Consider the following 14,462-nt stretch of genomic DNA (forward strand, 5'->3'; position numbering starts at 1 on the left):
GCCAGCATTTATAACAGAGGTTGTAGAGACTTTCTCTTGGGCTTATCCAGTATAAAATCACAGGGGTTAAAATTGTGCAAGTATTTTAAAAAAATATTCAAGGGTAAATTAAAAAATAAAAAAGACCTCCCTGTGATGTTAAAATTTAGAAAAGGACCCCTTTCTGACCTATATAGAAAGGGCCATATGAGTCACTTATAGTTACTCCCACAGCTATCAAGGTAGCTGAAACTCAGCTGCACCACTCTAGAGTAAAACAGAATTCCAGGGAATCTGACTCTAGGAGGCCAAGAGACAACGCACTCAAAGCCCTGCTCTCACCACACCGGAAGCTGGTGAGTCTACGAACGGCTGAAGAAGGAGAACTTCAATCTAGATATAGACTCTTATATTGTGTCATACTGTTAAGAGATGCCTTTACAAATTGCTGTGACCCCTTAGCTAAAAATTTAAAACAATGAATCAAGGATTTGATTCTACCTAAGATCAGTGGGGATTGTAAGACTTGAATAGGCTAAAGTGACTCCATGCTAATAGACCAGACTGTGCTTCTTCATATGCTAATTGCTACCTTGGTTAACAGCCCGCCCAGGGGCAAATGGTTTGACAAAAGGTGACCCTAGAACATTTCCTGCATAAGATAAGCAATGTGTTTGCAGTCTTGTTCTGTGAATTCCCTGACTCTTTGTTTAGAAAAACCTTATAAAAAGTACCTCAGCCCCTGAGCAGTTGCCTCTCTGAGCCACCCGGCTCCGGGAGTGCCGTCTGGCCAGACTAATAAAGGTCTTTTACCATCTAGGCTGGTGTGTTCCTTCCTGGGTTTCTCGGTTCTCTGTCGTGTTCGCGGAGCCTCGCTGGGTGTTAGGGCCCAGCATCGTGGAGGCCTTTCGGCTGTTCACGCTCCGTGGAGTGGAAGTGAGACTTTAGGTCTTACATCTCCCTCCTGCATGTGACAGGCCTCGCAACCTCTAAGGAACGCTACCTCGAGAGAGGCAAGACAAAGAACCAGGAGCCCACCGATCTGAAGCCAGCTTCCCTTCCCCACGCGAGGGTGGCTCTTCCTCCGCGAACTGCTTGCCCGGCGTGAAGCCCGCAGGACGAAGCAGAAAGCAACGCCGATCGCCCCTGGCCGCGTTTTAGATCGCTACCTCAGTTTACCAATCCTTCCACCCTCCACCCTCCAGGAGTCGTTAAGAGGCCTAAAGACGGGCCCACAGAGCGAGGCTCTCGGGATTCCCTTTTCTAACTGTATTAAGTCCTCCCCCTCTCACCTCAGTGCTCTGGGGTTTCTCCATGAGCTCTAACTCAGTTTCCTCAACCGTCACCAGGTGCTGGAAGCCATATTAGCCTCGCCGCTCTCCCGAGCGTTCTCATTGGTCGCTTCCCTGATCCGAGGACCAATCACGCTGTAGGAAAGAAGAAAAGCCGGTTCCGCGTTGGTTCGTGCCGCTCCTCCCCTGGAGGCTGCAAAGCCGCGGGTAGTTGTGTGACTTGTAGTTAGCTTCTGGGTGCGTGTGGGGCGGAGGCGGGGCGTTGCCACGGAAACGGGGAAATTCTGCACCTGCGCTCTTGGTGCTGTTGTTATACTGTGTTCCTCATCCCCCACCATATTCTACATTAAACAATTACTCAGCACTTACCGAGTATATTTCCAGGCTCCAAGAATAACTTCGCACCTTTTCACCGAGAAATTTAAGGTGGGTTTAAACCGGCGAATCAGTGCAGACAGAAACTGGAATACGTATATGCTCAAAGCAAAAACTGTGCTGGGCGTGGTGCCTGTAATCCTAGCACTCAGGAGGCCAGACAGGAGTTTGAGGAATTCAAGGCCATAGTGAGTTCAAGGCCAGCCTGAACTACTTAGCGAAACCGTGTTTTAATCAACAAGAACAAAAATTTTAAAAAGCTAAAAATGCACGCTCTCAAAAACCCTCAACGTTTTCATCACTATTACATAACTAAAACCTCAAGTATGACACTCTCCACCTCACCGTGTTTGGATTTCCCACAACCTCTGTACATCTCAAATACAGACATCTGGTCATCGTTTTTTTGGTTGTTGTTATTTGTTTGTTTGTTTTGTTTTTTTGTTTTGGTATAGGGAATCGAACTCGGGTCCTTGCACTTGCGAGGTAGGCAGTTGAACCAATGAGCTAAACTCTGACCCTTGAGTTAAACCCCCGGCCCAATCATTTTAACTAAAGAAGAGGAAACCGTGGTTTTTCTGGTTTGGACACTTTCCAAGATTACACAGGAATGAAATTTAGAATTTCAGCTGGGAATGTGGATCAGTGGTAGAGCGTTTGCAGAACATGTGCAAGGCCCTGGGTTCAAGCCTCGTTGACATAAGCACAAATTAGGATTTACTCCAAATTCCTTCTCTATGATGTGTCCTATTAATTGAGAATCTCAGTGTAATAAGCGGAGGCTGACTGAATCTGTTCCTAAATTTGAGATCTTTGCATAATGCACAAGTCTTTCTCTCCTTCACTACTTCTACCCTAAACACTTGTATCCCTGTGGTCAACAAATGCTGGTTCAGGTGGGGCACATAATTCTAGCACCAAGGAGGCTGAGGCAGTTCAGGCCAGACAGGGATAGATATTGACACCTTGCCTAAAAAAAAAAAAAAGAAGAAGAAGAAGAAGAAGAAAGAAATGTGCAATGCTGGGCACTCTAAATGATAGTGATCATCATCTCATCCTGTTAGACGCTAGCATGGCGACACTCTGCCAGCAAGAATGACATGAGTTTCTTTTTTTTTTTTTTTTTAACTTTTTTGAGACAGGATCTCAGTGTGCAGTCCAGGGTGGTTTCAAATTTGTGGCAATCCTGCCTCAGCCTCCCAAGTGCTGGGATTACAGGTGTGCCACACCACACCTAGTAATAGTTTAAAGTGCGTACAAGGTATGGTGGGAAATGACTATATTCAGGAGGCAGGAGGATCTTGAGTTCAAGGCCAGCCTATGCTATGTAACAAGATCTTGTGTCAAGAAGCCTAAATAATTAAATAAATGTGCAACCAGGAATCTCACAGGCAAAGAATGTGCTGCTAATGATAAACCATCTTATTCATTAGATATTTATGTGGTATCACCTTTGTGCCAGGCACAGGTGTGCTGGAGATCATATCCAGGGCCTCAAGCATGCTGAGCAATATCATTAATGCTGAGCTACACCAAATAGAAACGCTCAGCCAAATAGAAAGCCTTTGAAAGTTTTAAACAGGGAAGTGCGGAGATTCAACATATGTATTAAATGATCACTGTCTGGGTGTGGTGAAAGAATGAATGGATTGAGGTGGGTCAAGAGAAGCGGCAAGAGCTGGAGGGGGGGGCGGGCTTGCCTGTAGTCCCTGGGAGGCTGAGGTAGGAGGATTGAAAGTTTGAGTCCAGACTGGGCAATTTAGTGACTTAATGCGAAGGACCTGGGTTTATTCTCCAGTACTGGGGAGGGTGGAAGGAAGAGAGGAAGAGAGTGCGCCAGAGCAAGGAGAGGGTTATTGTAGATCCAGGTAAATGATTGTGGTAGCTTAGCCAGAGTAGAAACAGGAGGCATACAAAAGAGTGGAAAGATTTGAGAATTATTTGAGTAATCATGTGTGGTGGGTTTAAGAGTGAATGAGTCTTTCTGGGCATGGTAGCACATACCTGTAATCCCGGGACTCAGGAGGCTGAAGCAGGAGGATAGTCACAAGTTCAAGGCCAACCTGGGCTACATAGTGAGTCCAAGGTCAACCTGAGCTGTATAGCAGGGACCTATCTCAAACAAAAACAAAAACGGAATGAGTCTTGAAATCTATCTTCTCTGTGATGTGTTACTTTTCACACTAGTACAAACAAGGACATCAAAAGCATAAGAAAGTAGAAACCTGAGCTTTCCAGTAGCACAGTTGGAAAGGGTGAGGCTTTGGGAGAAGGAAAGAAACGGGGCCAGCAGCCATTAGCCTGAGTTGAAATGGCTGTTGTTAGGAATCCAGCTGAACCATCTTACATTTTATTAAACACCGGTTGCTTAGCAACAGTGGCCAGCGCTCTGGAAGCTCCTGGGTCTCAAGCTCAAGCTACAGCCAGAGGGCTCTTTCTTGGCTGTTTCAAGTCATCCCTTCTCCTCATGGACCCAATGCCCTCTTTTCAGACCCTTCCCTCTGTGAGTCACTGGCACTCCTGGGATGTTTTTGATGTGGGGGGTTGGCACTGGGGATGGAATCCAAGGAATGCTAAGCTATATCTCCAGCCCTTTTTACTGCTAGCCCTTTTTGTTTTGAGACAAGGTTTGGAGAAATTGCTCAGGCTGTCCTCAAACATGCAATCCCCCTGACTCAGCCTCCTAAGAACCTGGGAATATGAGCCTACACCTAGCTGGCTGAGTCATCCTGAGAGAATTATTCCACTCAGCTTGTTTTTCACTTGTTATGTGGGGCTGTTATGGAGGATGCTGTAATCTAAATCAGCAAAGCACCTGGAACTCTGTTGGCACCCATCAGTCCCTTTCATGATTCAGGCATCAAACACAGCACATTTGAAGACTTAGGTCAGGTCACTCCTGGCCCTCTGTCCTACACAGGTGTTCACCCCTGCCCTTCATGAGGTCCACGCCCAGTGCACCTGCAGCTGCCCCCACTGGGGTCTGGTTCTTTGCTGTTCTGGGCTGAGCTCCCCCTCGCCTCTGCCCCTCCCCACCAGCTCCCCTCCAGGCCCAGCCTCCCTGCTCTGCTCTCCTGAACCCTTCCCAACCCCCACCAGCCAGCCTGCTCCCAGGCCTCCCGCATCCTTGTCACTCAGTGCTTGCTCTGTCTTGCTCGCATTTGTCACTCGCTCTTGGTCTTGCTTAAGCTTCATTCTGTCCTAGGCCTGGCTGATTTGAGGCCCAGGCACCGATCTGTGCTGTATATGGTGAGGGCAACAAGGGCAAGGCAGGCAGGCAGCTGATGCCAATATGATCAGTAGCCGCGCTCTGGCTCTAAACCCTGCTCCTGGCCTCTGCAGCATTCACGGAGTGCTCACACCCGGCACACACTGCTCTCCTGAGCTCATCTCAGCTGTCTAGGACTTATCTGCACACACTTCCCTTCCCCTGATCCCTCAGGTGACACAGTTAGTGTGCCGGGGAGGAGCACACTGACCTGGCCTCTGTGCTGGTCTGCCAGGAGCTCCTTGTGACTGGGCAGGATGATGGTCCTGGGTACTCCCTGGCCTCCCTGGGAGCCGAGGGTGATCAGAGCTTGACATCACTCAGAGGAGCACAGAGCAAGGTCCTGTGTCGAGGTGTGAAATGGCTGATGTCCCTTCCACCTTGACATCTGGCTGGTACTTGGGAGAACCGGACTTGGGCAATTCCCCAAACTTTGGACAAATTTACCAAAGTGCATTTGGTAATTGGTTACGTGCAACTGCTAAGGCTGCTGTGAGCTATTTCCTTTTTCCAGGGACTCCTAAGCAAGAAGGTCTTACACCGGTGTTGTCTGGGCCCAAGATGTGTCCTCAAGAAATGAGTCAGAGCCTCGGTTTGTCTCACACAGTTTATTGAACAACAGGTAATAAGAAATCAAACTGGACAGGCTATACAGCGATCCAAAGCTTGTATCTATAAGCAATCAACTTTAATTGCAAGATTTACAACAGTTGAAGAATCTGCTATTTTCAAGTTTTACAGAAAGCGAGATACTGTGTTTGGGGCTGGGGGGCAGGAGGAGGAAAAGGAGGAGGAGGAGGAAGGGAAACAAGAAACCCCACGGAGACTTTGTGACTTACTTTTTCATTTTTTTCCTTTATGAGATATATAACAAAATTTTTAAGAAACCACTATTTATAATACATCAATTTGGCAGTTGCTTCTATTTTTAAAAATTTTCCTCTACATGCACAAATTATTTTAATACTTAAAGTTTTACGTTCGGGCTTATAGAAAATTTTCTGGAGCACAAAAATTGACTCGGGGAGGAAAGGGGAAAATTTTTTTCCCTGACCATCACACCAAAAACTTTTTAAAAAATGAGTATTTTAGCACTCGGAGAAACTGCCATTTTAATGATTATGTATGTGGAATATATATTTTTAAGTAACATTAACCCCTGCTGTACTTTGGTTTTAGAATTTTTAAAAATTCTTCCATAAAGTGAAGAAAGGAAAATTTCCACCTTCTGAACCAGTAAATAATAACTATTGATATTACATATTCTCTTTAATTTTAAAAAACTAATAAAACCTATTAGAGGTGCAACACAGGAGCATATGGGGGCTTGACCTCAGCCTCCTCCCAGAGCACACCACACACACACACACACACACACACAAACACACACACACACAAAGCACACACCCACACACACAAAGCACACACCCAAGGGGGGAAAAAGGCTGGGGAAGCAGCCAGAAGAAATATATTCCTAGTACTCTAGCATCCCTCAGGCTCACCTAGCATGTTTGCTTTAAACCACAAATGGCACTGGGCAAAGTGGCACGCCTGAATCCCAGGAACCTGGGAGGCTGAGGGAGGACAATCATGAATTCGAGCCCAGCTTGGGCAACTTCTCAGTGACTTACTGAGACTTGGCTACAAAACATGGTAACTAGGCTGGGGATGTAGCTCAGTGCAAAGGCCCTGGGTTCATCCCCCAATACTGCAAATGAAATGAAAACAAATTAAAAAACCTCCACAAATGACTACTGCACAGTTCTTTAGGTATCCTAAGGAAAAACTGTTTCATAGGCTAAGAAAGATTCCAAAAAACTGTGTTCAGTTCAAAAAGTCTTTAAGAGAAAATAATTTTCTGCTCCCAAAATACAACCAGGTATCTGAAGAGGTCTGGTGTTATTTTGTGAGAGATCTGAATTCAATCTGAGCTATCGGTGCTGAGTCCCAGGTCCATGGTGCTTGCACCATGGTTTGCCATGCCTCGATGGCTAGCAAGCTGAGAGCATCGGATTCTGGTCTGGCAAAATGCCCTTGTTCCATGGGGTTGGCGGCCTGGGCAGTAGCCAGACCAGGACGTGGGGAACTGGTCTGTGGGGAAACATGGTGTGGAGAAAGCTGAAGCTGTATCCTCAGGGTTGGGGACAGGATGGGGGGCATCTGAAATTGTAGCCACAAAAAGGGATGGGCAGGAGAGGGATGCACTTGATTGTTGAGAACTAGGGATCACCTTGGAGGTGTTGGAATTCAGCCTGGCTTGGGAGCATGTGCTGCTGGGGGCTCACAGGGTTGGGGTGAGGGGACCCCATCTGTTGCTGGAGTCGCTTCTGATAGGCCTACAGACAGGCTCCTACCTCTCTGCTCCCAAGGCCTGGGAGGGGGGACTGTGCTGCCCCATCTGTCCGACGTTCTCTTGTTGCATCTGCTGCATGTGATTCTGTTTGCTGCTGCCACATCACCTGCTGTTGTCTCAACATGTCCCACAACTGAGAAGACAGGCTGCTGTGTTCACATCCACTGGAAGGGCCTGGGGTCTCAACTCTCATGGTGGCTGGAGTTGCTGCTGAGGCTGCTGCTGGGCCAGACCAGCCCTCTGCACGCCTGCCTGCATGGGACTCATGTTCTACATGGCTGGACTGGAACAGACGCCCTGCTGACCTGGCATGGCTGGTGACTGCACCTCTGGCTGTCCATGGGGCCATGCTAGGCTGTCCAGTGAGAGGCTGGATTAGAGTTGGCATGTGTGGATCCCACTGTTTCGTGAATGTAACCAACAGCTTGGGGTGGGCACAAGGGTTGCTGCTGTAGGGGAGAGCTGGGAGGCCCGAGTGTCTGCAGGTTTTGTAAGGCTTGTTGAGACACAGTGCCTGGTTTGAGTGGTCACACCTACCTTCCTGGCCTGATCCTGGCCGTGGAGCCATGTTCAAGGGCTTTCCTCTGTTGGGCCACAGACGTCATAGCTGGCCTTGGCACCCTGGACTGGAGTTGCTGGGGATTAGGCAGTCTTCCTTGGGCCCAGATGCCCACTGGGACCTCTGGTTGTGGCAGGAAGGTTGGGTCACGGGACTCATGAGGGGCATCTGGTGCTGGACTGGCCTCTGCACAATTTACAGTGTCTCGGCTGCTGTCTGAATCTGCACTGTCATTTCTAATGCTGTAGATGGGGGCACTGACAGGAGTGGCCAAGCATCAGTAAAGAGGTTGGAGTGTCACCAGGGCTGTTTCTGGAAGGGGTGAGCTGCAGGGTTGTTAGCTATTGTGTGGTTGCCGAGGTTGGAGTGGCAGGGGTGGGGGAGGGCAGGCCTTGTTGCTGCCCCACTACACAGGTAAGCTACATGCTGGCCATCCTCCTGCGCACCATCCTAGACCGCTGGCGTTGCAGCCGCTGTTGCCGGAGCTTTTGCTTGATTCTGAAGCAGAACGGCACAGGGCAGTTATTCTCCTGGCAACGCTTGGCATGGTAGCAGCAGAGGGCAATGAGCTGCCTGCAGACGGGGCACCCACCAATTGCCTTTCGCCTACAGTTCTTGGTATGTTCTACAACTCGCTTCATCTTCTTACAGGTTGGCATGGAGCAAGTGGAGTCACGGCACTGCCGGGCATGGATCAGAGATTGGATGCTGCGCTGGATCCTTTGGCGGTGAATATCTCGCGGGTTCTGGATGGCTGCACCCTGCTGGTTGCTGCTCTCACCATCTACACCAGGACCTACTTTCTCCATCTTGTGGTCATGATTTTTAGTGTAATAGCAGGGGACACACAAGACATATTCCTGGGGAAAGAACACAGGAAGTGCAGGTCAACCCTTAGGATTTAATCACTGAAAAAGCATTTTAGATACTGAGTGAAAACAAATTGTTTTTTTTTGGAGACAGGGTCTTGTTATGCAGTTGAGGCTGGCCAGAATTGTGATCCTCCTGCTTCAGCCTCCTCAGAGCTGGGGACTACAGGTGTGCACCACCATACGCAGCTAAAAGGCGCTTTTTAAAAGATCTGATTAGCCTGCTCTGCTCTGGAATTCAAACATTTAGCCAGACTCTCCCCTCCCACCAGCCACCATAATACTCTTCTGGGTCACTCATTACATGACTGGGACTCACAAGTCCATCACCCCCTTCCCATGACCGGCTGCCTACCTGGCAGACAGTGCAGCGCCAGCGTGTCTCCACTTCCTGCCTACACTCACTGCAGATGTAGGGGACATTGCGGGTGCTGCTCCTCCGCAACACAGGGGGTGGGCCACTGGGCTCAGAATGAAAAGAGCTCCGGGCACTTGTTCCCGCCTCCTGAGCATCATTGAGATCACAGGGGACCAGAGGGTCTGGATCGGTGCTGGCCGTCATTCTGCGCAGCATCAGGGCCTGTTGGATCCTGAGCTGCAGCTGTGGTTGCTGGAGCTTCTGCTTGATGGTGAAGCAGTAGGGTACAAAGCACTTGTTGTCTTCTGGGCAGTTCCTGGCATGGTACCAGCAGAGTGCAACAAGCTGCTTGCACACTGCACATCCAGCACTGTTCTTCCGTTTGCAGCCCTTGGTGTGCTGGATGACCCGCTTCATCTTCTTGCAGGAGGGCAGGGAGCAGTTGGCATTACGGCACTGGCAGGCATGGAGCAGGGACTGGATGTTGCGCTGGATGCTCAGGCAGCAAGATTCTCCTGGGTTCTGGGCAGCCCCAAGCTGCTGCTTGCTGCTCTCATCATCCAAGCCAAGTCCCAGTTTCTCCATTGGGTGGTCATGGTTCTTATTGGGATAGCAGGAGACACACAGGATATACTCCTGCAGAAAAACACAGCAGATAAAGGCGACTCAAAACTTTCTCATTCCAAAGGCTGGGTTAGAGAAGTGCCCTCTGGGGCTGGGGATTTAGCTCAGCGGCACTGAGCCTTCCTTGCAAACACAAGGTCCTGAGTTTGATCCCTGGTACCCACCCCTGCAAAAAGTGCCCTTTTTATTCGGAGACAGGTTTTCCTTGTGTAGCCTAGGTGGCCTCAAAGTCATGATCTTCCTGCTTCAACCAACTGTGTGGTGGGGGAACAGACACGTCTGTTTACAGAACAAAAGTAGCACCTTCAACTCTGCCACTCAACACAAGACCAGGTTGTCTCACCTCAGTGGCCTGTGTAATATGTTTCTAGGAAGACCCACAGGACCCACCCTTCCGTCCCATGACCTGGTGCCTACCTGGCAGACTGTACAGCGCCAGTGTGTGTCCACTTGTTCCTTGCACTCAGTGCAGGTATAGACAAACCGGTAGATGGAGTCATTGGGCTCATCAGCCTGAAGGGAACTCCAGGCATTTGTTTCTTCCGAGGGTGAAGAACTCATCCTGATCACAGATCTGATCACAGGGGATAAGAGGGTCAGGGTCCCTGATGGAGGCAGGGAGTTGGTAGGAGGCCAGCAATGAGGCAGATCACAAAGGAAACCTGTGGAAGAGAGGCTCACTCTGACTCTTGATCAGTGCTACCAAAGCAGGAAGGAGTTGGGGGAGGGGGCACACAAATGGATCCAGGGTAGCTTACAGTATACCCCCCTCTCCTTTCCTGCTCTCTTCCATGTGTGCATGTGTATGTTACAGAGGAATGAACCCAAGGCCTTCATGCTGAGCTATATCCCCAACCCCATTTATTATTTTTTCCTCTTCATTTTAACACAGTGCTAAATTGCTTAGTTCTCCAGGCTGGGCTCAAACGGGATCCTCCTGTTTAGCCTCAAAAGTGCCAGTATTACCAGTATGTATCACCACATCTGGTTTATCTCTGTTGTCTTTAAGACTAAGTATAATACAGTTAAAATTCATATTATGTTGTCTCTTTTCACGTCATTAATTCCTCTGAATGGAGGATATTGTAGTTCAGATCCAGAACTATGTGGACATTTTAGTTTGAGTCTACTTTAAGATGTAATCCATGATTTGACTTGAATCTAAATATAAGAAACCAATCAGGCAAACCTAAGTAGAGACACTGTACAAAACAATTGCTCTGGACTCATTAACAAAATGCTCACACTATTTAAGAAGGGGGCCCTGTTCAAAATGCAACAGCAACTCAACATGGGTCATGAACCCTGACTGGAAGTAACCTATGGACTAGATGTTAGATGATAATTTTGGGCTAAGGTCACATTTCCTGCATTCTAAACCATCATGTGGTTATGCAAAACATTTTCTTTCTTAGAAGTACTTGCTAAAATAGAGATTAAAAAGAAACCATGGGAAATTGTAGATTCCTTTGTGCAGCATTCCTAATAGATCTGCAATTTCACAATAAAGTTAGTGGGGCTGGGAGGGACAAAAGCAATTATCTCCTTAATTTTTGTTGCTATAGTGGTAAGTTTTGTTTCTTAAATTTGTAAGTTCCCACAAGCCTTAGTATGAAGGGTGGAACAAGAAGCTGGTACTGTAGATAATTATAAACTTTTATTGAACTAGTAAAATGAAAACCACCATCTCAACAAATCAGGAATTTAGCTAGGCATGCCTGTAATCTCAGTACTCTGCGAGGCTGAGGCAGAATTCCACATTCAAGATTAGTCAGATCCTGTCTCAAAATTAAAAAAGAACAAAAAGGAAGAAGAGGAGGAAGAGAAATTAGGGATGCAGCTCAGTGCAAAGGTCCTGGGCTCAATTCCCAGCAAGCAAATTGCTGTGTTGTCCCCCACCCCAATGAGGAGCTTCTATGAAACTGTCATGCATATGCATTCAACCACTTTGGGGAGAAAATATATCTGTGCCTCTTAACAGCAACACTGGCAACTTCAGAGGAAGGCACATTTACTGTTCTGTTACCCTACACCAAAGCCAGTGCCTGACTCTATAACTGACCTCCACAGCCTGTGATTTTAGTACCTAAAATAGAAGCCATGAATGTGTCCACTACGGAAGTCAAAGCCATCACAATACAACCCAGGGCCTTTCTCCATTGCTCCAGGAATGCTAGAATTTTGTGGCATTAAATTTTATTTGAAAGAGTTCATAACTATTCAATATTAGTATTTATCACCTAATTAATGAGGCTCCACTAGAACTCAGGAATCTCCATTTCACTAGCCTGGCCGCGGCCACGCCTCTCATATCTCAGGCACCACGTTGACTACATCAGGTTACCAGTACTTGGCCACAGAGGGTCAGGAACAGAAAGGACTATAGGAAAAGATGCTTTGAGTACCCTAAGTGCCATGGTAGCAAATTCCCCTCCAGGATAGCCTTTTCCGAACTTATTTCCTTCCTAAACAGACTGCTTAACCAATTTAGTTGCATTCCTCGGCTAAAAAATCAAGCCTTCCTGTCTGTATTGAACTGCCACTTTTTGATGAACTTAAGATACATCTGAGAACAAAGAGTTCAAATGTGATATTCATGGCTTTTATCTTCCCCAATTATGATGCTGAAGGGGAAAACCCACTCCCTTATATTCCCAGGCTACCTGCAACAAATACACAATGTAAATAGAAAAACTCAAAAGTTCTTAGAAGGGGTTATAAACCTACATAGCTGAAAATTTAAATTTTCAGCATTTCTACTTTCTAATAATTTATAAATGGCTGCCAACAGTTTTATTCATTTCCTTTTCCAAAGCACCAGCACAGCAAACTGGTGGTTATAGTTTTAGTTTTTTCCCTACCTTTTGTCCCTCCAGTATAGGCCCTTACACATGCTAAGCAAGTGCTCTACTACTGAGCCATGTCCCCAGCCCCGTTATTTTCATTTTTGTGAAGTGAGGAACTTGCTGATGTCCAGGCTGGCCTCTTCCCATCCTGTGGTCTCAGCCTCCTATGTAGTTGGGATTACAGAGGTATGTCACAACACCAACTCTACTGGGATCTCAGACCTGTTACGTTCTACGGCTTCATTCCTAAAAGTATAAATGTGGGATTCTGCATCAATCCTACACAAAGAGATCTCTTCACTCCTCTAACCCATGCCCCTGTGCCAATTTACCACCCTACAACCTCTGGAAAGACTTACCTGCATGTACTATTCTCCATCTGTCCCATCCCACTGTCACTCCTATGACAAGTTCACGTACAATTTCTCTGACTGAGCTGTGTGTTGCCCTTCTCTCAAATATTTTTGGCGTATCTGAAGGCTTGAAACAATGTACTTTCTTAGGTCTCTCTTGGTGTCTGCCTGCCTCTCTGGCCAACCCTATCTACTGAACAGGTCCTCCCTTTTCCTCATCTCTAAGCATTGTTCTCAGCCCCCTAACATATTCCTCAGACTTTTTCTTTTTTTTTAATCTTAACTGATGGAATTGAACTCATCTTGCCTGAGCTATATACTCTCAGCCCATCTTTCATTCTTAGCGCTATAAATACTATCTTCATACCTAAATTCTCTTTCCTAGCCTGTGTTCATCATCTGAGCTCCAGGCTCAAGTATCCATGTATCTGGATAACAATTTCACATTGTGCCTTAAATCCCTAGGCAGAACACTTCATTTCCCTTTCCCAAACCTATCTTTCCTGCTAGTTTCCTCGTTTAATGCATGGCACCACCAACGACTCAGGTACTTTATGTTGATTTCTTCCTCTCCATCCCTCACTGTTCAATCCATTATGGAATCTTCTTACCTCTCTAAGCTCCATTTTAGATATTTCCACTCCTATCTCTACTGTCAGCCTTTAAATCCAGGCCATCATCTTCCCAGCTCTGGATCCCCCAAAGCCTTCTACTTGTTAAGACTCTCCTCTCACCCTATCCTGGTAACTCTCTACCTACTGGCCCTTTGTTTTTTTTTTTCCTGGTACCAGGGATAGAACTCAGGACCTCCCGCTTGCGAAGCAGGCAGCGGCACCACCAGTGAGCTAAATCCCTGGACCTACCTACTGGTCTTTTTAAGAATATAAATTAGGTCCAACATGGTGGCATGTGTCTATAATCCCAGGACTCTGGGTGGCTGAGGCAAAAGGGCTGTAAGTTCCAGCTAGCTGGGCAAATGAGCCACGGTCTGTCTCAAAAAAGTAAAAAGAGCTGGGGATGGAGCCCAATGTGAAGGCAGAAAAAACAAAACAAAAATACTCAATACTGTTGTGTTCAAACAAACAAATATAAAAATAAGATTTAAAATGTAAACAAAAAGGATATGGGTGTAGGTCAGTGGTAAAACGTTTGCCTATCACCCATTTTCACGTCGCCTTCCCCTAATTATTGTGTAAGACCACGACCGGGTGGGTGACCCAGCTGAGGCTGGAATTCAGGCAGGGCCAGGGTGGGCGTTATTCTCCAAATAATTCACCGCTTGCGAACTGTGCTCCCGGCACTGGGTCCCCCAGGGACCTCGAGGACGATTCCGATGTCACCCCAGGGCCTAGGACCGGCGCTTTCCAGAGGCGACCAGGGCTGGCTGGGTGTTGCCGGCCTCCGCCTGCGCTCCGGGGCCTCGGTGGCCTCCTCAACGACAAGTGAGGCGGACTCGGCCTCTGTGTCCCCGGGTTCGCTGGCGGCAAGGGAAAGCAGAGATAACAGGAGAGGTGAGGAGAGGAGGGGACTAGAGGTGGAGTGGCGGGGAGGAGGGCTGAGGAGAAGAGGGGAGGAGGGCTGAGGAG

At 47.6% G+C, this 14,462-nt stretch overlaps 2 protein-coding genes and 1 pseudogene across 5 annotated transcripts in view; all 3 read right to left on the reverse strand.

Annotated features, from left to right (window-relative positions):
• The window catches only part of L3mbtl2 (L3MBTL histone methyl-lysine binding protein 2), a 20,924-nt gene extending 19,476 nt beyond the window's left edge, over nt 1-1,448 (reverse strand). For 2 of the 3 annotated variants that reach the window (XM_033766201.1, XM_019208975.2), the window contains exon 1: nt 1,272-1,448. In XM_033766201.1, coding sequence (XP_033622092.1) covers nt 1,272-1,295 — 24 coding nt within the window. In that variant the 5' untranslated portion in view covers nt 1,296-1,448. The remainder of the gene's footprint in view (nt 1-1,271) is intronic. The other variant, XM_010634474.3, reaches the window with a different exon arrangement.
• Nucleotides 1,449-5,585: 4,137 nt separating this feature from the next.
• LOC104869330 lies at nt 5,586-7,872 on the reverse strand (annotated as a pseudogene).
• Nucleotides 6,183-14,462, reverse strand: part of LOC104869293 (histone acetyltransferase p300-like) — an 8,745-nt gene continuing 465 nt past the window's right edge. The window contains exons 1-4 of one of the 2 annotated variants that reach the window (XM_010634479.3): nt 14,153-14,223; nt 10,095-10,339; nt 9,051-9,689; nt 6,183-8,686 (exon numbers count right to left, since the gene is read on the reverse strand). In XM_010634479.3, coding sequence (XP_010632781.1) covers nt 8,246-8,686; nt 9,051-9,689; nt 10,095-10,238 — 1,224 coding nt within the window. In that variant the 5' untranslated portion in view covers nt 10,239-10,339; nt 14,153-14,223 and the 3' untranslated portion in view covers nt 6,183-8,245. Of the gene's footprint in view, nt 8,687-9,050; nt 9,690-10,094; nt 10,340-14,152; nt 14,224-14,462 lie in introns of those variants that run through there. The other variant, XM_010634478.3, reaches the window with a different exon arrangement.

This window comes from Fukomys damarensis, unplaced genomic scaffold, assembly GCF_012274545.1.
Source record: "Fukomys damarensis isolate Sample0158 unplaced genomic scaffold, DMR_v1.0_HiC HiC_scaffold_19, whole genome shotgun sequence".
In the NCBI taxonomy this organism is placed as follows: Eukaryota; Metazoa; Chordata; class Mammalia; order Rodentia; family Bathyergidae; genus Fukomys; species Fukomys damarensis.